General features: G+C 33.2%; 1 protein-coding gene and 1 long non-coding RNA gene across 3 annotated transcripts in view; one reads left to right on the top strand and one right to left on the bottom strand.

The window, feature by feature from the left end:
• The window catches only part of LOC138123422 (uncharacterized), a 273,107-nt gene that overhangs the window by 20,666 nt on the left and 230,563 nt on the right, over positions 1 to 21,878 (bottom strand). The window lies entirely within an intron of this gene.
• Positions 1 to 21,878, top strand: part of AcCoAS (acetyl coenzyme A synthase) — a 68,514-nt gene that overhangs the window by 13,429 nt on the left and 33,207 nt on the right. The window contains exons 2-3 of one of the 2 annotated variants that reach the window (XM_069037675.1): positions 6,624 to 6,819; positions 20,598 to 20,834. In XM_069037675.1, coding sequence (XP_068893776.1) covers positions 6,624 to 6,819; positions 20,598 to 20,834 — 433 coding nt within the window. The remainder of the gene's footprint in view (positions 1 to 6,623; positions 6,820 to 20,597; positions 20,835 to 21,878) is intronic. The other variant, XM_069037683.1, reaches the window with a different exon arrangement.

Genomic DNA, 21,878 nt, shown 5'->3' with positions numbered 1-21,878 from the left:
AAACTAATTTCTAAAAAAAAATATAGTGAGTACCTGGCTAATAGTACTGAAGAACTAAAAGAACGCATAAGGCGTTCCTTATAGCATCATTATAGTGGAGTAACGATAGACAAAAATACGGCGTTATTTCGGAACCGGTAGCAAGAGGTCCGATTGTCATCATTTTTTTTTTTTAATGTCAAGAATACAATATACTAAAACCTTTATAGGTTAAAAATTTACGCTCATAACGGGACACTCGAAAACAAAAAAAAATCCGAAAACTTGATTGAATTTATTTTGGTGGTTAAAAAGGTGAAATAAACTTACTTACTTTGTTATGAGAACTCTTTAAATGATCATTGTGACGGGTATTGGTAAAAATATATCTCCAAGAAATGCTGAAAGTAAAAATTCACAAATTTATTAAGATTAGATATACCCTGAGATCATTTAAATTTATAATTAGAGCAGGCTATGACTTTAAAATTATATTGGCAACACCACCGACACTTCGATTTGAATTGTCAAAGTGACGCTTCAAAAATCAATAGAAATTATGAAACGGCGAGTTAACAGTTGTATCCAAGCCGGATGTTCGATACAACTGTTAACTCCCAGTTGGATATTTTTTGTTGAATTTTGAAGCGTCACTTTGACAAACCAAATCAAAATGTCAGCGATGTTGCCAATATAATTTTCAAGTCATAGCCTGCTCTAATTATAAATTTAAATGATCTCACGGTATAATAAAAATTAAATGTTTTCCCCGGTTTCATCCTCTTATATCTTATTTTCATCTGAAATAGTTGGTGGGCAATTGCTACAGGTGCAGAAAAGTCCTGTTTTCAAAAATCAACAACAATAATTATATATGTATTTTCTTCAAAAGATGCTAACTATGGTCAACGCCGGGCTACCGAACACCTGCCTATTGTTCTTCTCTTTCCACATACAATTGAAGAGTTTAAAAAAAACAATGTCAATAATACTGTATTACAAGAAAACAAAAAAAAACTTTGACAACTCAATTTATAGTAAATTCAAAAAACTCCTGGGGGTGTATTCTTCAATCTCGATTAGTTCATGTCGCATACGACATATCTCGAACGGTTGTTGTCGCACACTACATATGTTTTCCATTCTTGAATATCACGCGAATAGTAGTTTATTTAACGAGTTCGTGTGTAAATTGGACTTTTTTTGGCACGATTGGGCCAGTTTAAAACAAGAATTGTACGAGAATTGACAAATGTCGCATGCGACATTTATCACTCGAGATTGAAGAATACACCCCCTGGACTATCAAAATTTATTTTTAAATAAAATGCTTGTTTTGACTATACTTGGGTATAAAAAAATTTTCACTAGAGTGTACCCACGTCAAAATCTAGTTACAAAATATATTTAGGTTATGTTTTCCTTTTTAATCATTGAACTAAAAATGTTTTGAACACTTGAAACGAAATGCAGCAACTAAAAGAACTGGAGCAATTTAATCAAGTTTATAAAAAGACAAAGAAAAACAGATAAACTGAAAACAGGTAAAAACTAAACAATAACCAAAATTGAAAATCGCTTCCCATACCTGTCTGAGTCAGATTCCGCTAAGGACATATTGGGTGGAACATCTCTAATACCCACATAGTTAACCAATCAGGTTTAATTAGGTTTTCATTTTCACAATGCAAAATGCTGTTTCTCCACAGCTGGGTTAAAATCAGAAAGGTTTTTTTTGTTTATAATATAATAATTTGTTATGGCCCTCTTCTCTCGCGCCACCATATTTCGTTTTGAATTTTCCATTGTGACCCTTTTACAAAATATACTTAAATAATTTTGCAATTTATTTGACAATGTCAATTTAAACAAATGATTAGTTTGAAAAATCAAAAAATCATAGATACCGACCGGGCAATATGAAAATAACTAGTGATTTAACCAACCTAACTACCCCAATTTTGATTTTGACAGTCCAGATGTTTTTTAAATAGACTTTAATTTGTTCTATCGCTTCTTTCAAGCTAATATGTGTAAAAGTTTTACTTTTGCCTGATTTGCAATAAACTTTATGCGTATGGAACTTTTACCTTAAAATAGAAAAATTAAAGTCAGGATATCTTCCATTAATTCCGCATTATTATCGGACATTTTTGTATTGTAAACCAAAAATGTTATGTACTTCAATTAGTTGGTTTTAATTATGAAAAGTAACTAAATTAAACATTTTTTTCAATTCTTATCCACCGCTGTTATCATCTTCGTCACGGTCAACATTGTTGGTAGCTTCTATGACAGAAAATGATTCATAAAACGGGACATTTTCTGGTTTTTTTAAGGCGGAGAGAGAAGTTATTTTTTATTTTTATTTTATCAGAACTAATAAGATTTGGAAATCTAAACCAAAAATTGCCAAAATAACGTGACGTGGTTGTTTTTGATATTATTCGCTTTGACATTGGCTGTTTTTGATAAAACGCTGTGTCTTTGTGCCGCTGTATTATCCTGACTTTGACAGTTTTTGCCACACAAATTTTCAGACAGATGCAAATGTCATTCCTGCAGCAAGTAGTGCCAATAACTAAAATTTGAAAATAAATGACATTGGTTGTTTTTGATGAAAACCCCTCAATTCATTCCAAACAAGTTTCAATATAACAAGATATTCTTCCCAAGGTCATTCTACAATAAGTAGAATGAATAATAAGTAGAAAATAGTAATCATACGTTGTCCTGTAGTATTTTTCTTGCGAAAATAACGATTTCTAACTGGAAAATTTCAGTTATTATAAATAATTAATAAATTAATTAAATAAACAATGAGCGGTAATTTTTAACCTATAAAGGTTTTAATATATTTTATTTATAACACAAAAAAAATTTCGTTCAAATCCGAGCTCTTGCTACCGGTTCCGAAATAAAAATCTAACGTTACTCCACTATTAACAATCGAAGAAATTCGAAATAGCTTTGAAGAACTTCGATGTAGGGTTGAATTATGTTTTTATGCATTTTTTTTATTGTGGTGTTAAGTGTGTGTCGAAGAAAACTTTTTAATTACAGAAATGGGGGTTTTAAATGAAGCAAAAAATGTTACTCCTCTGAAATTTTTGCGTAAAATTATTTTTTCTAATTTTGACATATAAAGTGACACTTTTCAAAATTGATTGACGTTTGGAAACGTCACACTTTTCGTAACTGGTTACGAAAAGGAAAATCTTTCCTAACTGGTTAGGAAAAATTTATTGTATCACCAGTTGACACTGTCATATTTTTTGTTTTTAAGCAAAATAACCGTGCCTACTTACCTACTTGATATTTTAACACAATAATAATTAATTATTAATAAAATTCATTACTTCGTTTAACGTTTGAAGAAACTTTTTTTGTCAAAATTAGAAGAAATCTTGTATGTAACACGTTTGGAAATGCATTTATGTATTTATGAATACAGAGAGATACGCTTGTTTGAAAATCACACAAAAAATGTATGGGTGCTATTTAAAAAACCAAAGTTGGTTGCCATAGCAGCGAAACAAAAGAAGATAGAAACAAACTAGAAAAACCAGATGATGCAGGATAATACACCAATCAACTTTTATATTAAACATTTTTTCATAAACTGTCAAATTAAAAAGTTACAGCCAATATTTGATACTTTTGTTCCAGCCTGTATATGTTAAGTTTTACAAAAGAAAGTGTTTAGGATAAAAATTCAAACACTTTTAATACAGTATATTGCAAAAAAAGTGGGAACTGTCAGAATAAAATTGACACATTTTTACACAGAGAAATTTTCTTACGAGAGATAGGTTAGAATTATGGTCAAAATTCAATGAGATTTTTAAAAATTATTTGATAGGAATTGTTAAGTAGACAATTAATTGCCAAATGGACAAAACCAAATTTACATTAGGAACATTTTCATTTCCCGTTTTTTTTTGCAACCATCTGTTATATGTAGTTAAACGTTTTCCATATAATTTTTAATTTCTCTACAGGGTGATCCAACACTTACACTTACAATGAAGAGATACACATATGGAGCTGTCGCGCGTTCAAATGAAATCCTGGGCTGGGAAGGTGTTGGAAACCGTCAATTGTTGTGCTTTTTTAAAGCGCAAGGGCACCCTTTGCTGAAAACAAACATATTCATTTATGTGCCCATTTAAACATAAACAAATGTCATTGGTGTCAAACGGTGGGAAATTCAAACTTTACACTGTTCTAAACGGTTTAATTTTTCGAACCCCTACTCAGCCCAGGATTTCATTTGAACACGCGATATAAGCATGCCCCATTATTTTATTTATCTACGGCTGCTCGGATAAGAACTTATAACCCCATTCATTTACAGTCATTTGAGTTGCGTAATGTAGTTCATTACCACACTGGTTTCATTACTTAACGCATTTTTATTTAGAAGCAAACAGACAAAATTTATTGAAAGACAACAATACAAAAGAAAAGCTAATGATTAAATACATATTAATCACACAGTTCTTGCATTTTGTTCGCCTAGTTGCCGACATCGACTTCGTTTCGGTCTTCAATCTCTGAGCTTGGCACAAAAAGGCTCACTTCCACTTTTAATGAGATCATCTACTAATTCTCTTTTTCGTTGCTCGCACAAGAGATCACTTTGTAATAAACGTCATACTGGAAAAACGACGCAAACTGCAGTGACACCTCCAGAGACGCTCGTCTCTTGCACTCCAGGTCGTCCTTGAAACAGGATCACACACGTTTCCGTTCCAGGTTCTGGTATTTTTCTCACTTGACGTCGGGGTAACCCAAATGTACATTTTTCGAAGTCACTTGTCACTTCACTTCCGAGAGCCGCGATAAGACGTAAACGACCCGGCTCTCAAGTATGAAAAATTAAAACCAACGCCTTGTTTACAAACAGAATTAGCTGATTGTCCTGGTATTGAGCAAATTGTTTCGATCTTGTTGCTTTGATTTTGAATGAAAACGATTGAAACTGACATTTAATAATTATCAAAATATATTTTTGTAAATGTCAAATTTGACGTTTTTAACAAAAATTGATTTTTTTAAATGAAATTAGTAGCCGTAGATAAAATGTTGTACTATCGAATTCATGAAAAACTAGTACAGCAAAATTTTGTTGGAGTAAATTGGGCTACATGAAAATGTCAAATATAAACGTCTGTCATTATGACAGTTCGAATTTAATATGGTCAACCGAACGTCAAACGTGTTTAGGTTATCTACTTGACATGTTGAACATTAATTACACTACAACATTTTTGAAAATTTGACAAATCTATGACGTTTTTCATGAATTCGATAGTACATAACACGTGTGATTAGAGATGAACTCGGCCTAACGCCCTCGTCATCTGCAATCTTCACACTCGAGTCATGTAATATTGCTTTTATCCCACTAATTATATAAATATTATCAATTGGGTTTCGCGTCAGGAGGCGATTAAGTGAAATTAATCAAAATTCATTTTTTTTTATCTAAATAGGTTAAATTTAATACAGAAAACAGATATCTGAAAATAAAAAAAATTAAAATGCATCATATTGCCGATTATTTGCAATTAATGAAGGTGCCGCACAACTGACAGGAATTTATGACGTAGTTACACAAAATGCCTAATCAGTAATCAATCACAAACCAAACCAGAAGTAAGATTTACGACACCTCATTGCCAAACTGCAGGTACTTACCCTGTCAGGGTCGAACTCGATTATTTTACGCCTAGCAATTTCGGCAAACATTCTGAAGAAATTTTCAAATAAATTAGGTAATGAAGTTGAAATTATTCTATATTCAGTTTTCTAAAATATCCATTTTTCATTTAAAGAAAAATCCTTTACGGATGAAAAGTTGCTGTGAATCGTTTCTATAATAAACTGGGGTAATTGTTCACTTTAACTACTTCTGGAATTTTCGCGTTTTTTCTGGCTAGACACCCTCAGGGCGTCCTCCTAGATCGTTTCCCACCATTCAAACCTTGTGCAAATGAAAATTTTCCTTACCCCTTAGTTATACTAAGACTTGGCGCGACCTTGACGCGACCTTGAAACACAACAAGAGAGAAAAAAAGGCATTTGCACAAGGTTTGAGTGGTGGGACACGATCTAGGAGGACGCCCTGAGGCTGTCTAGCCAGAAAAAACGCGAACATTCCAGAAGTAGTTAAAGTGAACGTTAAAACTAACTAAACTGGAATTTCACCAGTACTGACCTGAAAAATGGTTTCGGGGGAGCCGACAGCCCTGCGTCAAAAATTTTTATTGAGGGGCCATCACATTACGAGCTGTTCTATTCAGCTCTACCATAAATGGTCTTGGATCCCAGCTTTCTATAACTTGATATTTGATCGCAGTGAGGAGCTTTGTAATTAGTAGAGAAAAAAAAACTTTCAATAGTTGGACCAGTTTGATATTAAATCGCTATAAAGTTAGCTCCATCACACAAATTTAATTGAAAAAAGTTAATCATGGTCAATCATAGAATATTAATTGTAGATTGTACCTACCGAGTTTAGGAATTTTTGGACAATTGTTAAATGTGTAATCGCAAAAATGGCAAGTGTTGGACCACTCTGTATATAGCAGTTATTTTACTACAGTGTTCAAAAATCTAATTTGAAATCTTTGTTTTAGGGAAGGAAATCATCCAGATGATTATAGTCGTTTGACATATAAAAAGCTGCTTGAAGAAGTGTGTAGATTTGCAAATGTTTTGAAAAGCAAAGGCATAAAGAAAGGTGACCGAGTTGCCGTTTACATGCCTATGATCCTTGAAACCGTAGTTACGTTGTTAGGATGTGCACGAATTGGAGCTGTTCATTCCCTTGTGGTAATAAGCTGTGTTCATTTATATATTAAATAAATTTGGCAGCCAGTTGGCTACGAAAAACAACAGTCAACTTTTATTTTTCAAATGGTAAACTATATATATATTTTTTTGATTCTGTTAGAGTTTTTCTTTCTGATTGTAATGACATAAAAAAACTATACTCTTTGATAACAAAAAAGGAAAATATATTGCATCAAAATTAGATTTATTGTCATATTAATGAAAAAATCAAGTTAACCGACCTCCATTATTCAATGATTTTTATGAATTATAATTAAATAAATAAAATTTGCAACATGAAACGTGCGTAAAATTGACATTTAAGAGAAATCCAGCACACTACAAACAAATTTTCGTTTATGAAATAAGGATAAATCTAATTTTGATGCAACATACTTGTTTTCTTTTTTTTTTTCTCGGAAATTTTGTTATCAAAGGGTATAGTTTTTTGTATGCCATTACAATCAGAAAAAAAAACTAACAGAATCAATAAAAAAAATTATAGATAACCATTTGAAAAATAAAAGTTTCTCATTGCCCATAATTTTTTTCATTCATTTCATCAATAGCAAAGTTATAGTGTGGGCTGTTTTTTTTTAAGACAGCCTGTATAAAACTGTCTTACGTACAATTTGCTGTGCAGGTCAGGTCAAATTGTATCAAGTTCACCACATCCGGCCTATTGTATATTAAACTGATAAACTATATATTATGCTGTTGTGCCACTTATTTGTCCTATTTATCTTATAACATTTTTGTGGTACCTAATGCTTAGAAATAAGCCTTAATGTATTTCTAATAATATTGTATATCATCGCCATCAATATTGGATCTTTGTCGCTATCGCAATGTTTGTTAAAAAGTAACTATAATATTGGTATCAGGGCTAGGGGCTATGTCAAAATAACTAAATCAAAATTGTTCGAGCTACCAGTGTCTAATTTGACATATATTTTTTTCTTCCGTGTTTTGTGTTCCAAAATGCCGAAGGTTATAACACGAAGAACAAAACTTCAAACACCTTTAAGGTGTGTTTACACTATGAGATTTTTCTTATGATTTGCTTAAGATAAACCTTAGGAGATCTCTTAACGCAAGATTTGTGTGTTTACACCTTATGATTTTTCTTAAAATAAGCAAATCTTAACCATAATCTTAAGCAAACATAGAGACTCTCAAGGAATAGGGAATAGTGTTTTACGAGATTTTAAAGTTCCCGTCTGTCTCTGGCACAATGTGTGATATACCGTATGTCCCCGGATTGAGTTCACAAGAGAAAACAAAATATTTTACGCAAAAACTTCAGAGGAATAACATTTTTTGCTTCATTTGAAACAACTATTTCCGTTATTAAAATCTCCATATTGATATACTGCATTCTTAAATGAACATTTTCTGTTAAAATTTGGACTTGGAATTTAATTTTGTTATAAATTTTATTAAAATTGGCCTCGTTTTTTGACAAACTACTTATTACTGTTTCAAAATGTTGTCTTTAGAACAAAGAATTTATTTAATCCAGTGTTGCGCCGGTTTTCGTCACATACCTAATCACAAAATTTAATGAAAAATTTCCCAACACTTATGTATCACGCATGGGTGTTCAGAAGCTTAAACTTCGATGTAGGGTTTGAATTATGTGCTGAAAACGGCGGAGAGTTAATAGAATACTTTTTTAAAAATTTGCGTTTATAATACGTCTATAAACGTCAGTCAGGAGGAGTCGTTTATGGCTTTATAAAAGTACACCGTACTTTAAAGAAATTTTTATCAATATGTCAGTGTATTACACCAAAAAACTTCCAATATTAATGTTCAAACTCTACTTTTTAATTATCTGTTGCAGATGTAGTTGCATCCGTTACCTTGAATTACCAATTAATACGAAATTCCCTAGAATTTGAAAATTTATTTTTTTTATTTAAAAATTAAAACAAGGGTGCAAATTCTAAAAAATAACATAAAAAACTTGTTTTATAAGGGTATTGGCGCACTCGTCCCATAGAAAACTCCCCTATGGGTCGTTTTCTACACCTGGGATTCGTGCGCCAAATCAACCCTTATAAAACTCGTTCTTCAATATACTATTATATTCAATTAATATCGTTTGATTTTTTCAAAAAAAGAGTAAAACATTTTTTCTGCATTTTCTTTTATTTTAATGTTAAATGTTATTCTTCTGAAGTTTTTGCGTAAAATCAAAAATTTTTTTTTTTTTCATCTTGTGAACTCAATCTGGGGATATACGGTAGATGGTACTGAAATTCTGAAGCCATAATAAAGCTCTGAAAGGTTTCTCCTGTGGCAAGATATCTAAGTGTTAGCAATAATCGAATTCTGGGTGAAATACATTCTTTAAAGGTTGTGTTTTGTCTACAGATTTTTGGGCCCACTTTAGCGAGCAAGTGGTCAAAAGTTCTTATTGACATTTTTGTAAAATTTTTGAAACTCTTTTTATCCTCCACGGCCAGTTCTTCGAAAAATAAACTTGATAATCCACGTCCAAAATATCGCCTCTTCAGCCATTTACGAGTCCAAAATCTCCTTGTGCTTCTTTTTTTTAATAGTAATTTGCGCAAGTTAAGCAATAGCAGTAGTAGGTTAAGTAAGTCGCCCGCCAACATTCCAGATTTTTGTTTTTTTGTCATTCTCCGTGAATGTATTTTATCCATTTGGCACAATTAGATCACAACGACGTGCAATAATTACCCCCGAGAAGATTACACCTTACACCTTCCGCGACTTTCGAGGTTAGTTTTGTTGTCTCGTCTGTCAACAAAGCCAAACATCAACGAACAATCTTAAGGAAACTCATAACCACTCAACAATGTAAACATGGATTTTCTCATCTCGTCCAATTTGTCATCTCTTAAGTATTCCTAAGCCTTTCTTATGATTTTTGCCTGTGAAAAATCATAAGTAAAATCATATGTATAATGTAAACACGCTTTTAGATCTGCTATGCCATGCCTAATGCCCCCCAGCATGAACTCAGGGATTAGGGATATACCGGGTGATCAAGAAGGACTGTTTAAGGAGGCAATACAATTAAGAACATTTTTTTATTCGGCTATTTACAACACTGCAACCGGATATAAACATGGGTTTATTTGACAGATATCTGACGTAGCATTAATAACGACAAAATGGTAGGTTATGAGAGTAAAAATTAACGGCAAAAATAAATCAAAGTTGAAATTCGGAATAATCTAAAAATTAACTAAAGGAAATTCTCGAAGTGTTCCCCATTTTGCTCTAAACATAAATTAACTCTTCTCACGGACGATTCACCAGCATGTTTAATTTAATTTGAAATGTGAAATTTGACTTGTCACTGATGCGGCTATCACTGTGAAGCCGTCAACAACCGGAAGTTACTCCAGTTGTATCATTTAAAAATAAAATTCAGCATTACCAACTTAAACAGTGCTTCTTGATCACCCCGTATTTAAAGTAAGTGCCTCACTTGTTTTATAAAATAATTTTGTCCCAATCAATTCTTGATATACTTAGATCGACAAACCGCGTTGACTATAATATCCAAAGAACACCACGAACTGGAAACGTCATTCTGTAGCAAGGGCGACAAGATAATCAATGGGATATAAATCTAGAACAGTTAATGGCCACTTTACAGCATTGCAACCATTACAACATAGCAACCAACCATAAATAAATATTTATTTCATACCAATAGTACAATTTGTTAAATTACAAAAGTTACAGATCCTGACATCACTACATCAGTTTGTTGTTGCTGAAAACTATTTTGACTCGCAAAAGTCACAACCATTTCAGATTGGCTTTCTTGGGGTGCTTCTGGTGTTTAATTATTCTTGTTCAACATAACTTCTGAATGGCCTAGGGGTGCTTTTGATGGTCCTTCACTAAATATTCTTTTTGAAGTTCTCATCTTATTAGCAATCCTTTCCTCAACATATCCTTCAGCAACGCTATTTGATGACCAACCCCCACGTCTTTTGAGGGCTTGAATGTCAACCCCACTGTCAGCGAGTAAGGTTGCAGAGGTCCTCCTTAAGCAATATTCAGTGTAGCTAGCAGCATCTGGAAGTTTTAAGTATTCCGCAATTTTTTGCGGCATTTTAGCAAAACTGTGAATGCCAACGGGCTGTACTTTGCATTTCCCGTGATGGTAAAACAAGAAAAATCGATTCTGTTTTGGGTCTTAGTCGTAAATATTTATGGTAAATTTCATACCCATTGCATTCTGATCCTACGGTGAATACACATTTCTTCTTAGTTTTGGTGTCGTATAAAGTTACAACCAATATATTCCCTGTTTCTTCAATATAATCTACTGTTAAACTACATAATTCTACACGTCTACAAGCGCAATTTAAACCAAAAATTAATACCACTTTCATTAATAAAAACGTATCATCTGCAGCCTCATTCAGAAACTTTGTGACGTGATCCATTGTCAAAACTTTTTACTTTTTTGGCTGATATGTGTCATTTTGACGTTTTAGAAAAGCAATTACCTTCTTGTATTGCGAAATATCCATATTTTCATTTATTTGTATCGTACTTTTAACCATAGAGTATGTACACCATAAGGTGGATACTTTAACGACCTTTGCCTAAAATAATTGACAAAAAAATTAATAGGTACAGTCGCGGACAAAAAAAAGTAGGACAAGTCTTATTAAGAAATTTAGCCAAAATTGAGTTGAGTAAACCGGGGTTACTATAATAAATAAATAAATATTTTCATAGTAACCATAGAAAGGGCAAGCAAATTTACATTGACGAAAAAACATTGTCCTGCTTTTTTTTGTCCGCGACTGTAAGTATATAAAACACTTTTACTAATATCAAATAAGTTACTTTCTCATAAAAATATGCCAGCATTACGTTTTCGTCAATTTCTTTCACTTTCTTGGCGTTTCTCCATTCACAAAACAGATCAAACACTTGTTCGTATCTTTCCTTGGATTTTACAGGGAGCAGACTTGCCGAAGCTTCTTGGGCAGCATTTAAAATATCTGTTGAGTTATTTTCGGCGCTATTTTCGCCTTTTAAATCCATCAATTTGAAATTCATTTTCAAAAAATTATGTTATGTACAATTTCTGTCAGGTTTTTCAACAAATTTTAATATTCATAAAATGCGAAAAATTTGTATAGGTATACGCTCCTCGACAGAAAACCGATTTTACTGGACTCGTATGGCATTTAAGTAGAGTGCCAACACTTGATTTGACTTGACAATTGATTTACAAAAAGTTAGGTTGTGTTTTTTCACTTGTCATCTCGTCACTGTCACTATGTTCAATTGAATGATTGTGAGTTTTTGAAATATTGTCGAATGATGACACTTATCAGAATTATTTTTTTATTTTTGACACTTTTGTTTCCTAAGAGATGGATTTCGCAAAAATATCGAATTACACAATCGAAATTTACTTTGTCCTATTTTATTTTGGTCAACGACTATAATTGTCATTTTCTTTTAATAATATTTTATCATCATCCCTGGGATTCATTTCTAAATATTTAATTTTTTTTTCTATTGCCGTTTTGATGTCGGTGTTTCGAGCAGCAAATGGACATTTGATTTCAACAATTGAGTCCAAATCAACCAATCCATCTGGTAATGCCCCCAAAAATGTTTTCTCAATGTCTACAAATAAACCGCAAGAACATAGACCCGTTATTTCTTCCAATTTTTGTTTTGCTTTTCTTCGTTGTCAATACCCCATTGCAGTGATTCAGGTAATTTTTTAAATTTTGATTTTTCGAGGCGACATAAAATATCTTTTATCGTATTTGCAGTGTGCGTGGTAATTTTCATATTTATTATTCTTCCAAAGTTACTAGCAGTTAACCTATTATTTCTTAGCCTCTCTCACTCGTCATTATTGCATTGCCCCATTGTTAAAATTGGAATTGATTCAGAATATAATCTCCAGTGGTTTCTAAGCCAGCCGATTACTGGCAATATCTGGATTCATACGACTATAATGGGCCCTATTAAAATCCTCGAAGATTATCAATATTTTTCTTGTAAATATTCAAGTAACTTCTTAGTGCACAGGACAAAATGCAAAACTTCACGAACAATTGGTAAATGTTTTTTTTTTTTTACCTACAATATGAAAGATGCAGGTATAATAAGTGAAACGACCCTTCCAAATGTTTACCAAAAATATTGCAGGTAAACAAGAAGGTAGAGAATATCGACATCGACATAGTGTTATTACTTACTACAATTTTTTCAGATAACCAACTTATCAACTTTCATGAATTAATTTCTTTTTATTATTTTAATAAAAATAAAAAAATAGATTTTTAACGCCTTATCTAAATGAATAAAAATTCGAATTGAGTTAATATTAAAATATTAACAATGCAAAATTATAACTATTTTTTTAGTATTTGGCTGACCTCTTCCACTAATTCTGGAAGAAAGTCCCAAAATAAAATGTTTCTAAGTGATTTTCAATTTCCAATTTATCAATTTCATGCCAGAATCTATCGTCCCTTTTAATTATGCAATATTTTAAATCAGAATTGATTTTCTCTTTCGTAGCAGTATATAAACAACGAAGTAACAAATATCACGATTGGTGATATTTGTGGTACTCGTACCTAATTATTATAAGGATGTGATGTTTTTAATTTTATACGGTTTTCATGATCCATCGTTAAATAAATCAATTGTTAATTCACGTGTGGAATATGGTCACTTTATTACAAGAATTGCATCCGAATTTATTAATCCATCTCTTTGCTAAAAATGATTTATATTTATCAATAAACATGGTACAACTTTTAACATTCAATCCGATAATATGCTCCAATTTTTCTGTCGCTTTGTTTTGTCACAGAAGTTCGAATGAATGATTTTTCTGAATACAAAATTTCTTTTACCGTATTTGTAGTGTCAGTATTCCGAAATAATGGTTTATGGGCATAACGGGAACGGGTTTATTGGCCGTCGTCTGTGTCGGCATTTCTACCTGACAGAAATGCATGCATTTTGTGACCATAACTTCTGCTCGAAGGCCCCCCGGCAAATTGATTGACACCCGTCAAAATTTACAATTTAAAGCATATTACAAGAAACTCGTGTGATTACAGATGAACTCGGGCTAACGCCCTCGTCATCTGCAATCTTCACACTCGAATCCTGTAATATTGCTTTTATCCCACTAATTGTATAAATAACTATTATCGACTCCCTGGATTGAAAATAACAGAGAACTCATTTCTGATATAAAAAAATATGAAGGAGTCACTGATTTCAAATTAATTGACAATTGTTTTTGGTACCAAAATGTGAGTAATTTATTACGACAACCCTCGACGGGTCATAATTCCAGATTGACAATGGTCGCTTATCGCAAACAACCAGCTGTAAATCATAACTGGCGGTACGGTCCTGGATTTGTAAGGTATTGGAGACCCTTGTAAATCAAATTTTACCACCGTTTGATGCTACTACTTTATTCGTAGATGTTAAATGTCGATTTATTCAGTTATTATCCTAATTTAAATGCCAACTTTTGTATAATCAAAATCGACATTGTCCTGTAGGTGAGATCGTAAGAAAAAACTCCGGATTGCTTTATTACTTTGATAATAAAACGCTATCAAAGTCAAAATTCACATTTATTTTATTTTATAAAAAATGATTTGGCCATTTCGTACATCCGAAATTGAAGATTATGCTTTCTAAATTTCAATTTTTTTTGACAATTAAAAAGGGGCTTTATCGCAAATATGCTATACGATGGTCCACCCTGTACAACCGGGAAAGTGGTATATATAGTGATTAGTGAGCGGCAAAAGTATGGAATAAATTTCTTAAAAATTAAACAAAATTTTTTTCAAAAAATTCTTTGGACAGGTCAATTTTAGTTTATAAAAATACATGTTTTAGTACCAAACAAAATTCCAAGCAGTCATTTGTTTTCGAGTTATGACGTCATCAATAGTTTTATTAAATGGAAACACCCTATTTTTTTTCTTGATTCTGATAGCCCTTGTAATTGTCTAAATGATAGTGTAAAAATTTTGTTATCTTACATAAGGAAATTTTTGAGAAAAAAAAAAAAGTCGGAAAAAATCAATTTTATAACGAACAAAAACAAGTCAAAAAATCAAGTAGGTAAATCAAACAGTCAAATGTTACTGTCAATTTCATTCGTATGTGTTTTTTTGTTTTACAAAACGTTTTCGAAAATGACTCATTTAACAGAAACGGGGACAGGTAATTTCGCCACCAGTAATTACCTTGTAATGATTTGAATACATTACTTTTTCCGCCAAATATTTGAACCTGCGCAAAACGGTAACAAATGTGGTCGTGATCGTCATCGAATCGGAGGAGCCCTACGTTGTGATTTTCTTTTGGCGGAAAAGGTTCGGAATGCAAACGGTGAGGGTTCCAGTTGGAAGAGTGCCGTAAATAAAACACACATGTGAGGGACGCAAAATACCTTTTATTAAAAATGTCTGTAATAACTTTGATGAAAAAGAAATTGAAACGAATACAAAGGACAGAAATTAAGTTTAACGAAGTACAAGAAATTAACTAGTTGAGTACATCACAAAGATAAACGACAAGATGAATGCAACAATATTTAACATAACAGAAAAACGGGCACATGACAGACCAAATGGCAGTTAAAGCTTGCAAAACAAGTAAACAAATTATGGTGCAGTTATTACAGACAGGGACGGATGAAAAACCCTCTTCAAAAACCGTATCCCAGGTATTACTCATATTTTACAATTCGATTAATGACAAAACAATGTTTAATTTGGAATTATACGGTCAAGGTACGCCGACGGGAGCTTAGAGCTGGAGGTGACAAACTCTCGGCCGCGAGGGGACTCAGAAGAATAATCTGAATCGGCTTGAGACCAGCGACGTTTCTAGATACTCAGGTTAGTAATGAACGTCGGGCTATTTCACCGACCAAGAAATAGTGACAGAGCGCCTCGGGGTTGTACGATGAGCTTCCCAAGCCGCTTCGAGCAGAGCTTGCTCCACCTTCCCCAACCAACCGTTTACCGACAAAAACCTAAGATCTCTAAAACCGCGACGGAGGTTTCACGTCAGCATCCCAGAGCCGCATCGAGCAGGGCTTAGGTCCGCCTCCGCTAACGGCCGTAACTTAACCGTGGCCTCCCCAGAAATTTACTAGACAACCCCACGACTTCCTGATTGAAACCTAACTCCCATAGTGGCGCACTTGCAACATTTTACTTTAACTCTTCCGAAATCTAGCGGTGCTTAACAACAACATAAAGAAAACCCGAGTTAAATTCAATCGAACAACGCGTAACATTAAACGATGCGAAAATTCAACAAAACAAAGCGCAACATTAAACAATGATCAAATAAACAAAACAAAATGCCACATTAAACAAGGATAACATAAGCAAAAACAAACCGCAACATTAAACAATGAGGAAATAAAAGAGAACAAAACGCGAAGTTAAATAACGATAAAATAGAACTACTTTAAATGGCACAAATATCAGTAAAAAACATAAATCACGAATACAATAATCGCTGGTAATGTTAAACAAAAAGAAAATGGCGGGTCGAGTGCCGTTAGAAAATGTTAGTGAAGAAAAAAAAACAAAATGGACGCACGCGGTTCGGACGACGGCTCCGAATTTTCGAAATTACCAGATTGTTAAAAAAATGAACCTCCCGGAAGAAAGATAACGCTTAAAATTAACGAATGGGCGCTTCTTAAAGCAACAGCATGCAACAAAATGAAATCTACAACATACCCTTACCACGTGGTCCTGGTCCCAAAAACAAAACACAAAAAAAGGCAATGAAAGTGAGATAAATTACACAGGTGAATTAAAAACGTCGAATTCTTCACCGGGACACAAAATATCTACTCGGAACGGTAGTGTAATCGGTTCAGATTTAACTTACAAATTTTTGGAATATTGGATCGCTCTTCGCAAGGTCTGTTCGTTTCGAAAAACCAAACAAAAGTGACCTACCGCTTTCAACCACCCGCGCGAGCCCGTTTCACTCCCGCTATATTTCCGCTTTCCCTTAGTTCCTAGTCTAGCCGCTAGTACCTTCACATTTGGCGCGCTATTGTGGCGGTACCGGAAATTTAAATTTAAAATTTTAAACTGGGTCACTACAACCTTAATCTTTTGCGCATCCCCGTTGAGTAAAATCCCATCGGTAATTTCGCCACCAATATTTTTCAATACATTTTTATTGAGGGTCATACCCAATAAGGGTGGATTTAAGTAACTACCTGACACCTGACCCAACTTTATTTGTGTTTTTAGAAAAACTGAAAGAATTTCAAATAGACACTTACAGTCGCGGACAAAAAAAAGTAGGACAATGTTTTTTCGCTAATGTAAATTTGCTTGCCCTTTCTATGGTTACTATGAAAATATTTATTTATTTATTTATTATAGTAACCCCGGTTTACTCAACTCAATTTTGGCTAAATTTCTTAATAAGACTTGTCCTACTTTTTTTTGTCCGCGACTGTATGTGAAAATACAAAGTCTACATTTGGTAGCAAAAATTCATAATAAGCATGTCAGAGACAGACAAAAATTTATAAATAAATAAAGCGACATAATAATAAGATTACAATGGAAAGATTAATTCTTAAAAATAAAAATTTTATTTTTAAGAATTAATCTTTCCATTGTAATCTTAAATAATAAATTGTTTTTCCATATACCTATGTACATGCATTTACTTGTTTTCCTGTCTCAGACTCTCAGATACAGAAATATTTATGTCGGCCGTCCGCCGGCGCCGTCCTTATGGGCAGGTAGGTGTAGAATGTAGATTAATTCCGAGAAATACAGTGGCGAAATTACCGGTAGGCTTAGCATGCCATTAAAGGGTGGTGGCGAATTTACCTGTATCTTAATCTGGTAATGATGCTTGGGGGCGAAATTACCAACACCGACAGAAACACAACGTATAGGTAGAAATTTTAATTTTGATTGGGTGGGGAGATAAAACTAGATAAAACTAAAATAGTGGGAATTTCTTCATAAACTTGCTTTTTGTCAACAAGCTGGGGGATGGCAATTCGAACATTTAATTCCATAATTTTAAGAACTTACTAACACAGTTTTTCACTTGTTTTTGTTCGTTATAAAATTTATTTTTTCCAACTTTATTATTTTTTTTCTCAAAAATTTCCTTATGTAAGGTAACAAAATTTTTATACTGGCATTTAGACAATTTAGAGGGCTATCAGAATCAAGAAAAAAAATAGGGGGTTTCTATTTAAAAAAAACTATCGATGACGTCATAACTCGAAGACAAATGACTGCTTGGAATTTTATTTTGTATTAAAATATGTATATTTATGCACGATTATATTATAATTTGACAATTATGCACAAATTTTCTTGACATAAACGTCTCTTTATGGCCCACGGATCACTTTATGCCCGTGGGCCATAAAGATATGTCAAATAAAAGTCAAAAACATTTTTGGTGAAATTAGGAAAAAAATTGCCACTTAACTTAAATTACCTAATCCCGAATGGGGATTACTCGATACTGGACACTCATTTCTGCCGCTTTCTCATCCTCGTTTATCATTTCGTTAATGAATTTAAAACCGAAAATTGCAATTGGCATAATGGCTACGGGCGTTTTCACTGTTCCCCAGGTTACGCGCAAAAGTAAAAATTTGACGGGAGCACGCGATGCAAACATCCCGTGGTGTGGGCAGACATTTATTTATTAATTTTTGTTAAATGTTAGGGTTTTAGGTCTTAATCGTGCATAAAATAGTGTATGTACTGCGGGCGTGAACTGGCTTTTATGGCCTTCAGCGTGTTTTTAGCCCTCGTTATCACTCGGGCTCAAAATCACCTCAGACCATAAAAGCCCTCTTACGCCCTTAATACATAAATAACTATTATAAAGTCAACTGTCATCTTCTCTTTTTGCAATGAAACTTGCAATTCCTGAAGAAACAATTTGCCCTAAATGTCTGAAGTCTTTCAAGACTTATTTATTTATTCATTCGATGAAGATGCACAAAAGTTCTACAATTGGATCTAAAAACTCACAGTCAACTTCAAATGGTTTGGTCTCCTCTCATGGAAGATATCATCGTCTGCGATACAAATATAGTTCGGATTCAGAGAGTGATGATGGAGCATCCTCAGTTACGTCCTCAAAGATACGTTCTAGTTCAGAAGTAGATTTCGAATTACAAAATTCAAAAATTGACAGTAGTCAAATAAAATGCCAAATTTGTTCTGAAATCAAATATTTCAAAAACAATAATGGTTTAAAGATACACAATTCAAGATGTCATAAAAAATATTGATTCTTCTATACTGAACTCTGCTAATTTACAAAGTTTTAAGGAGAAAATTGGTTATTTAAAATCTAATGTTTGCATTTTGAGAAGAATTCCACGTGGTGCTAGAATTTCAGTAGCTAACAAACTTAATAAAGTAATAAGTGATTGTGTGTCACTTAAGAACTTTTCTGCTTGGGAAGACATTTTTCTCTTCACTTTTAGAGTACTACACATCCCATCGAAAAATGCAAAAGGAAACGGATCTTTAACTACAACAGTGAAGAAAAATGCTGAATCTAATACGGACTTTTTAAATTATTCTAAAACGGATTTTTCTAAATTATCTCGATTTAAACTAGTTGAAAATAAAGTAGCTGATGGTGATATTAAGGGCGCTGTACGTATACTTTCGTCTGATGATACTTTTGCAAAAGATAAATAAATTATTATAAATAAATTTCCATCTAATTTTTTTATAAACTAAAATTGACCAATTGACCAAAGATTTTTTAGAAAAAAATTTTGTTTAATTTTTAATGAATTTATTCCATACTTTTGCCGCTCACTGTATATACCTAAATATATAAACTTTCCCGGTTATACTTATACCTAACTTGACTTGACTTTGCCCAAACGAACACGAAAATAGTTATTTTTATATTAAATGCGTGAAGGCTTTTACTGCCGCGACCTGCGTCTCGGCTTAAAAGGTCTTTTCATGCATAAAAAACATCTTCACGCACGAAATACAGGGTCATTATAAATGATTGTCCCATCGCAGTTGGCGTTGAAAACCCACACAAATTTGGGATGTGCCGCTAGCTTCCGAACGTTAGACTAGTAGATGTTAACTAATAGACAAATTTACACTACCGCCAGCAGCGCTACCTATCGGCGATGCTAGTCTCACTCATGTTATAAAGCTTGCGGCTCATTCAACTACTTCACCAACGCCTACTGCGATGAGACAATCATTTATAATGACCCCGTATAAACAATATTTTTTCTATAATTGCTTTCAAAATTAAATTTTAAAATTCAAATTTTTGAAGGAAATCTGAAGTATATCAACCAGTGACCATGTTGCTAGGTAACTAATAAAAAACAGTACGTGAAGTGAAAAACAGAAAAAGTTATATGCGTAAAATCGTATTTCACACACTGTTATGTATTGTTTCTGTAGTTACTATAGTATGTACTAACAATGTAAAAAAATTACCCACTTCACGCATGGATAACTATGCGTGAATATCAATTTTTTAATCAATTATAGAAAAATGTTATTCAATAATCGTGCGCTGTCAGTTTTCAGGTATTCGGCCTATTTTATATTTTGCCCCACTTGGCCCACGCCTCGTGCTTCAAATTCCGGCCTCATACCTGAAAAGTGATCTGATTCGTATGAAAATAACTATTACAATTTTCTAGTGTTGTTGCAGAAAAATTAATTTGATTATATGTTTCTATTTAGTTTGCAGGATTTTCGGCAGATTCATTTGCTGAAAGAATATTGGATTGCGAAGCAAGCATGGTAATTACAGCCGATGGTGTTTGGCGGGGTGAAAAATTACTCTCCTTAAAAACCATATGTGATCAAGCCATGAATAAATGTGCACAAAAGTGTCATCATGTGAAAACTTGTATAGTTGTATCACACTTGGGCCGTGTAACTTCGCCAGAGAGACTTCACAAAAATCTTAGCAGTAATGTAAGTAGTTAAGTACATATAGTCCTACAGAAACTCTAGTGGAATTCCGCTTTGGTTGTAAATTTAACAACAACAACCGAAGAATAAGATTTTATTATCAAGTAATAACCGTTGTCATAAATACAACTACCACTACCTGTAACATCCCTACCTGAAGCTAACATTGCGAACCCCAAACTGACAACCCTCATTAGCATTTATCAGTAGGATTATTGCTGCAGCATAAAATTCCGGTGTTGGTAATTTCGCCACCAAGCATCATTACGAGATTAAGATACAGGTAAATTCGCCACCACCATTTAATGGCATGCTAACCCTACCGGTAATTTCGCCACTGTACTTCCCGGAATTAATCTACATTCTACACCTACCTGCCCATAAGGACGGCGCCGGCGGACGGCCGACATAAATATTTCTGTATCTGAGAGTCTGAGACAGGAAAACAAGTAAATGCATGTATATGGAAAAACAATTTATTATTTAAGATTACAATGGAAAGATTAATTCTTAAAAATAAAATTTTTATTTTTAAAAATTAATCTTTCCATTGTAATCTTATTATTAGGTCGCTTTATCATATTATTTATAAATTTTTGTCTGTCTCTGACATGCTTATTATGAATTTTTGCTACCAAATGTAGACTTTGTATTTTCACATAAGTGTCTATTTGAAATTCTTTCAGTTTTTCTAAAAACACAAATAAAGTTGGGTCAGGTGTCAGGTAGTTACTTAAATCCACGGGATATGGTAAATTGCCCACACTGGGCAAATTTAACATTCTGGAACCTGAAGGGTCCTTTCAAATACAGGTAAATTGCGCACCAGTCGTAACGACGGGCGTTCGGTCATAATAATTCTCGTTCAGGACTAGATAATGGTATTATTTTAACCACTTGGGCTTTAACACTCCGAAATAAATATATCAGACTTATAGAAAAAAATATTTTTTGACATTAGGCGTTACATCTCAGGGTTCTGTAGGTAAATTGCGGTAACTTACAGTTTTTACATAATTGAATCTATGTAATTCAGAAGTAGAATTG

Source organism: Tenebrio molitor, chromosome 1, assembly GCF_963966145.1.
Source record: "Tenebrio molitor chromosome 1, icTenMoli1.1, whole genome shotgun sequence".
In the NCBI taxonomy this organism is placed as follows: domain Eukaryota; kingdom Metazoa; phylum Arthropoda; class Insecta; order Coleoptera; family Tenebrionidae; genus Tenebrio; species Tenebrio molitor.
The sequence above is the reverse complement of the archived record's forward strand: the minus strand, read 5'-3'. Positions and strand labels throughout refer to the sequence as shown.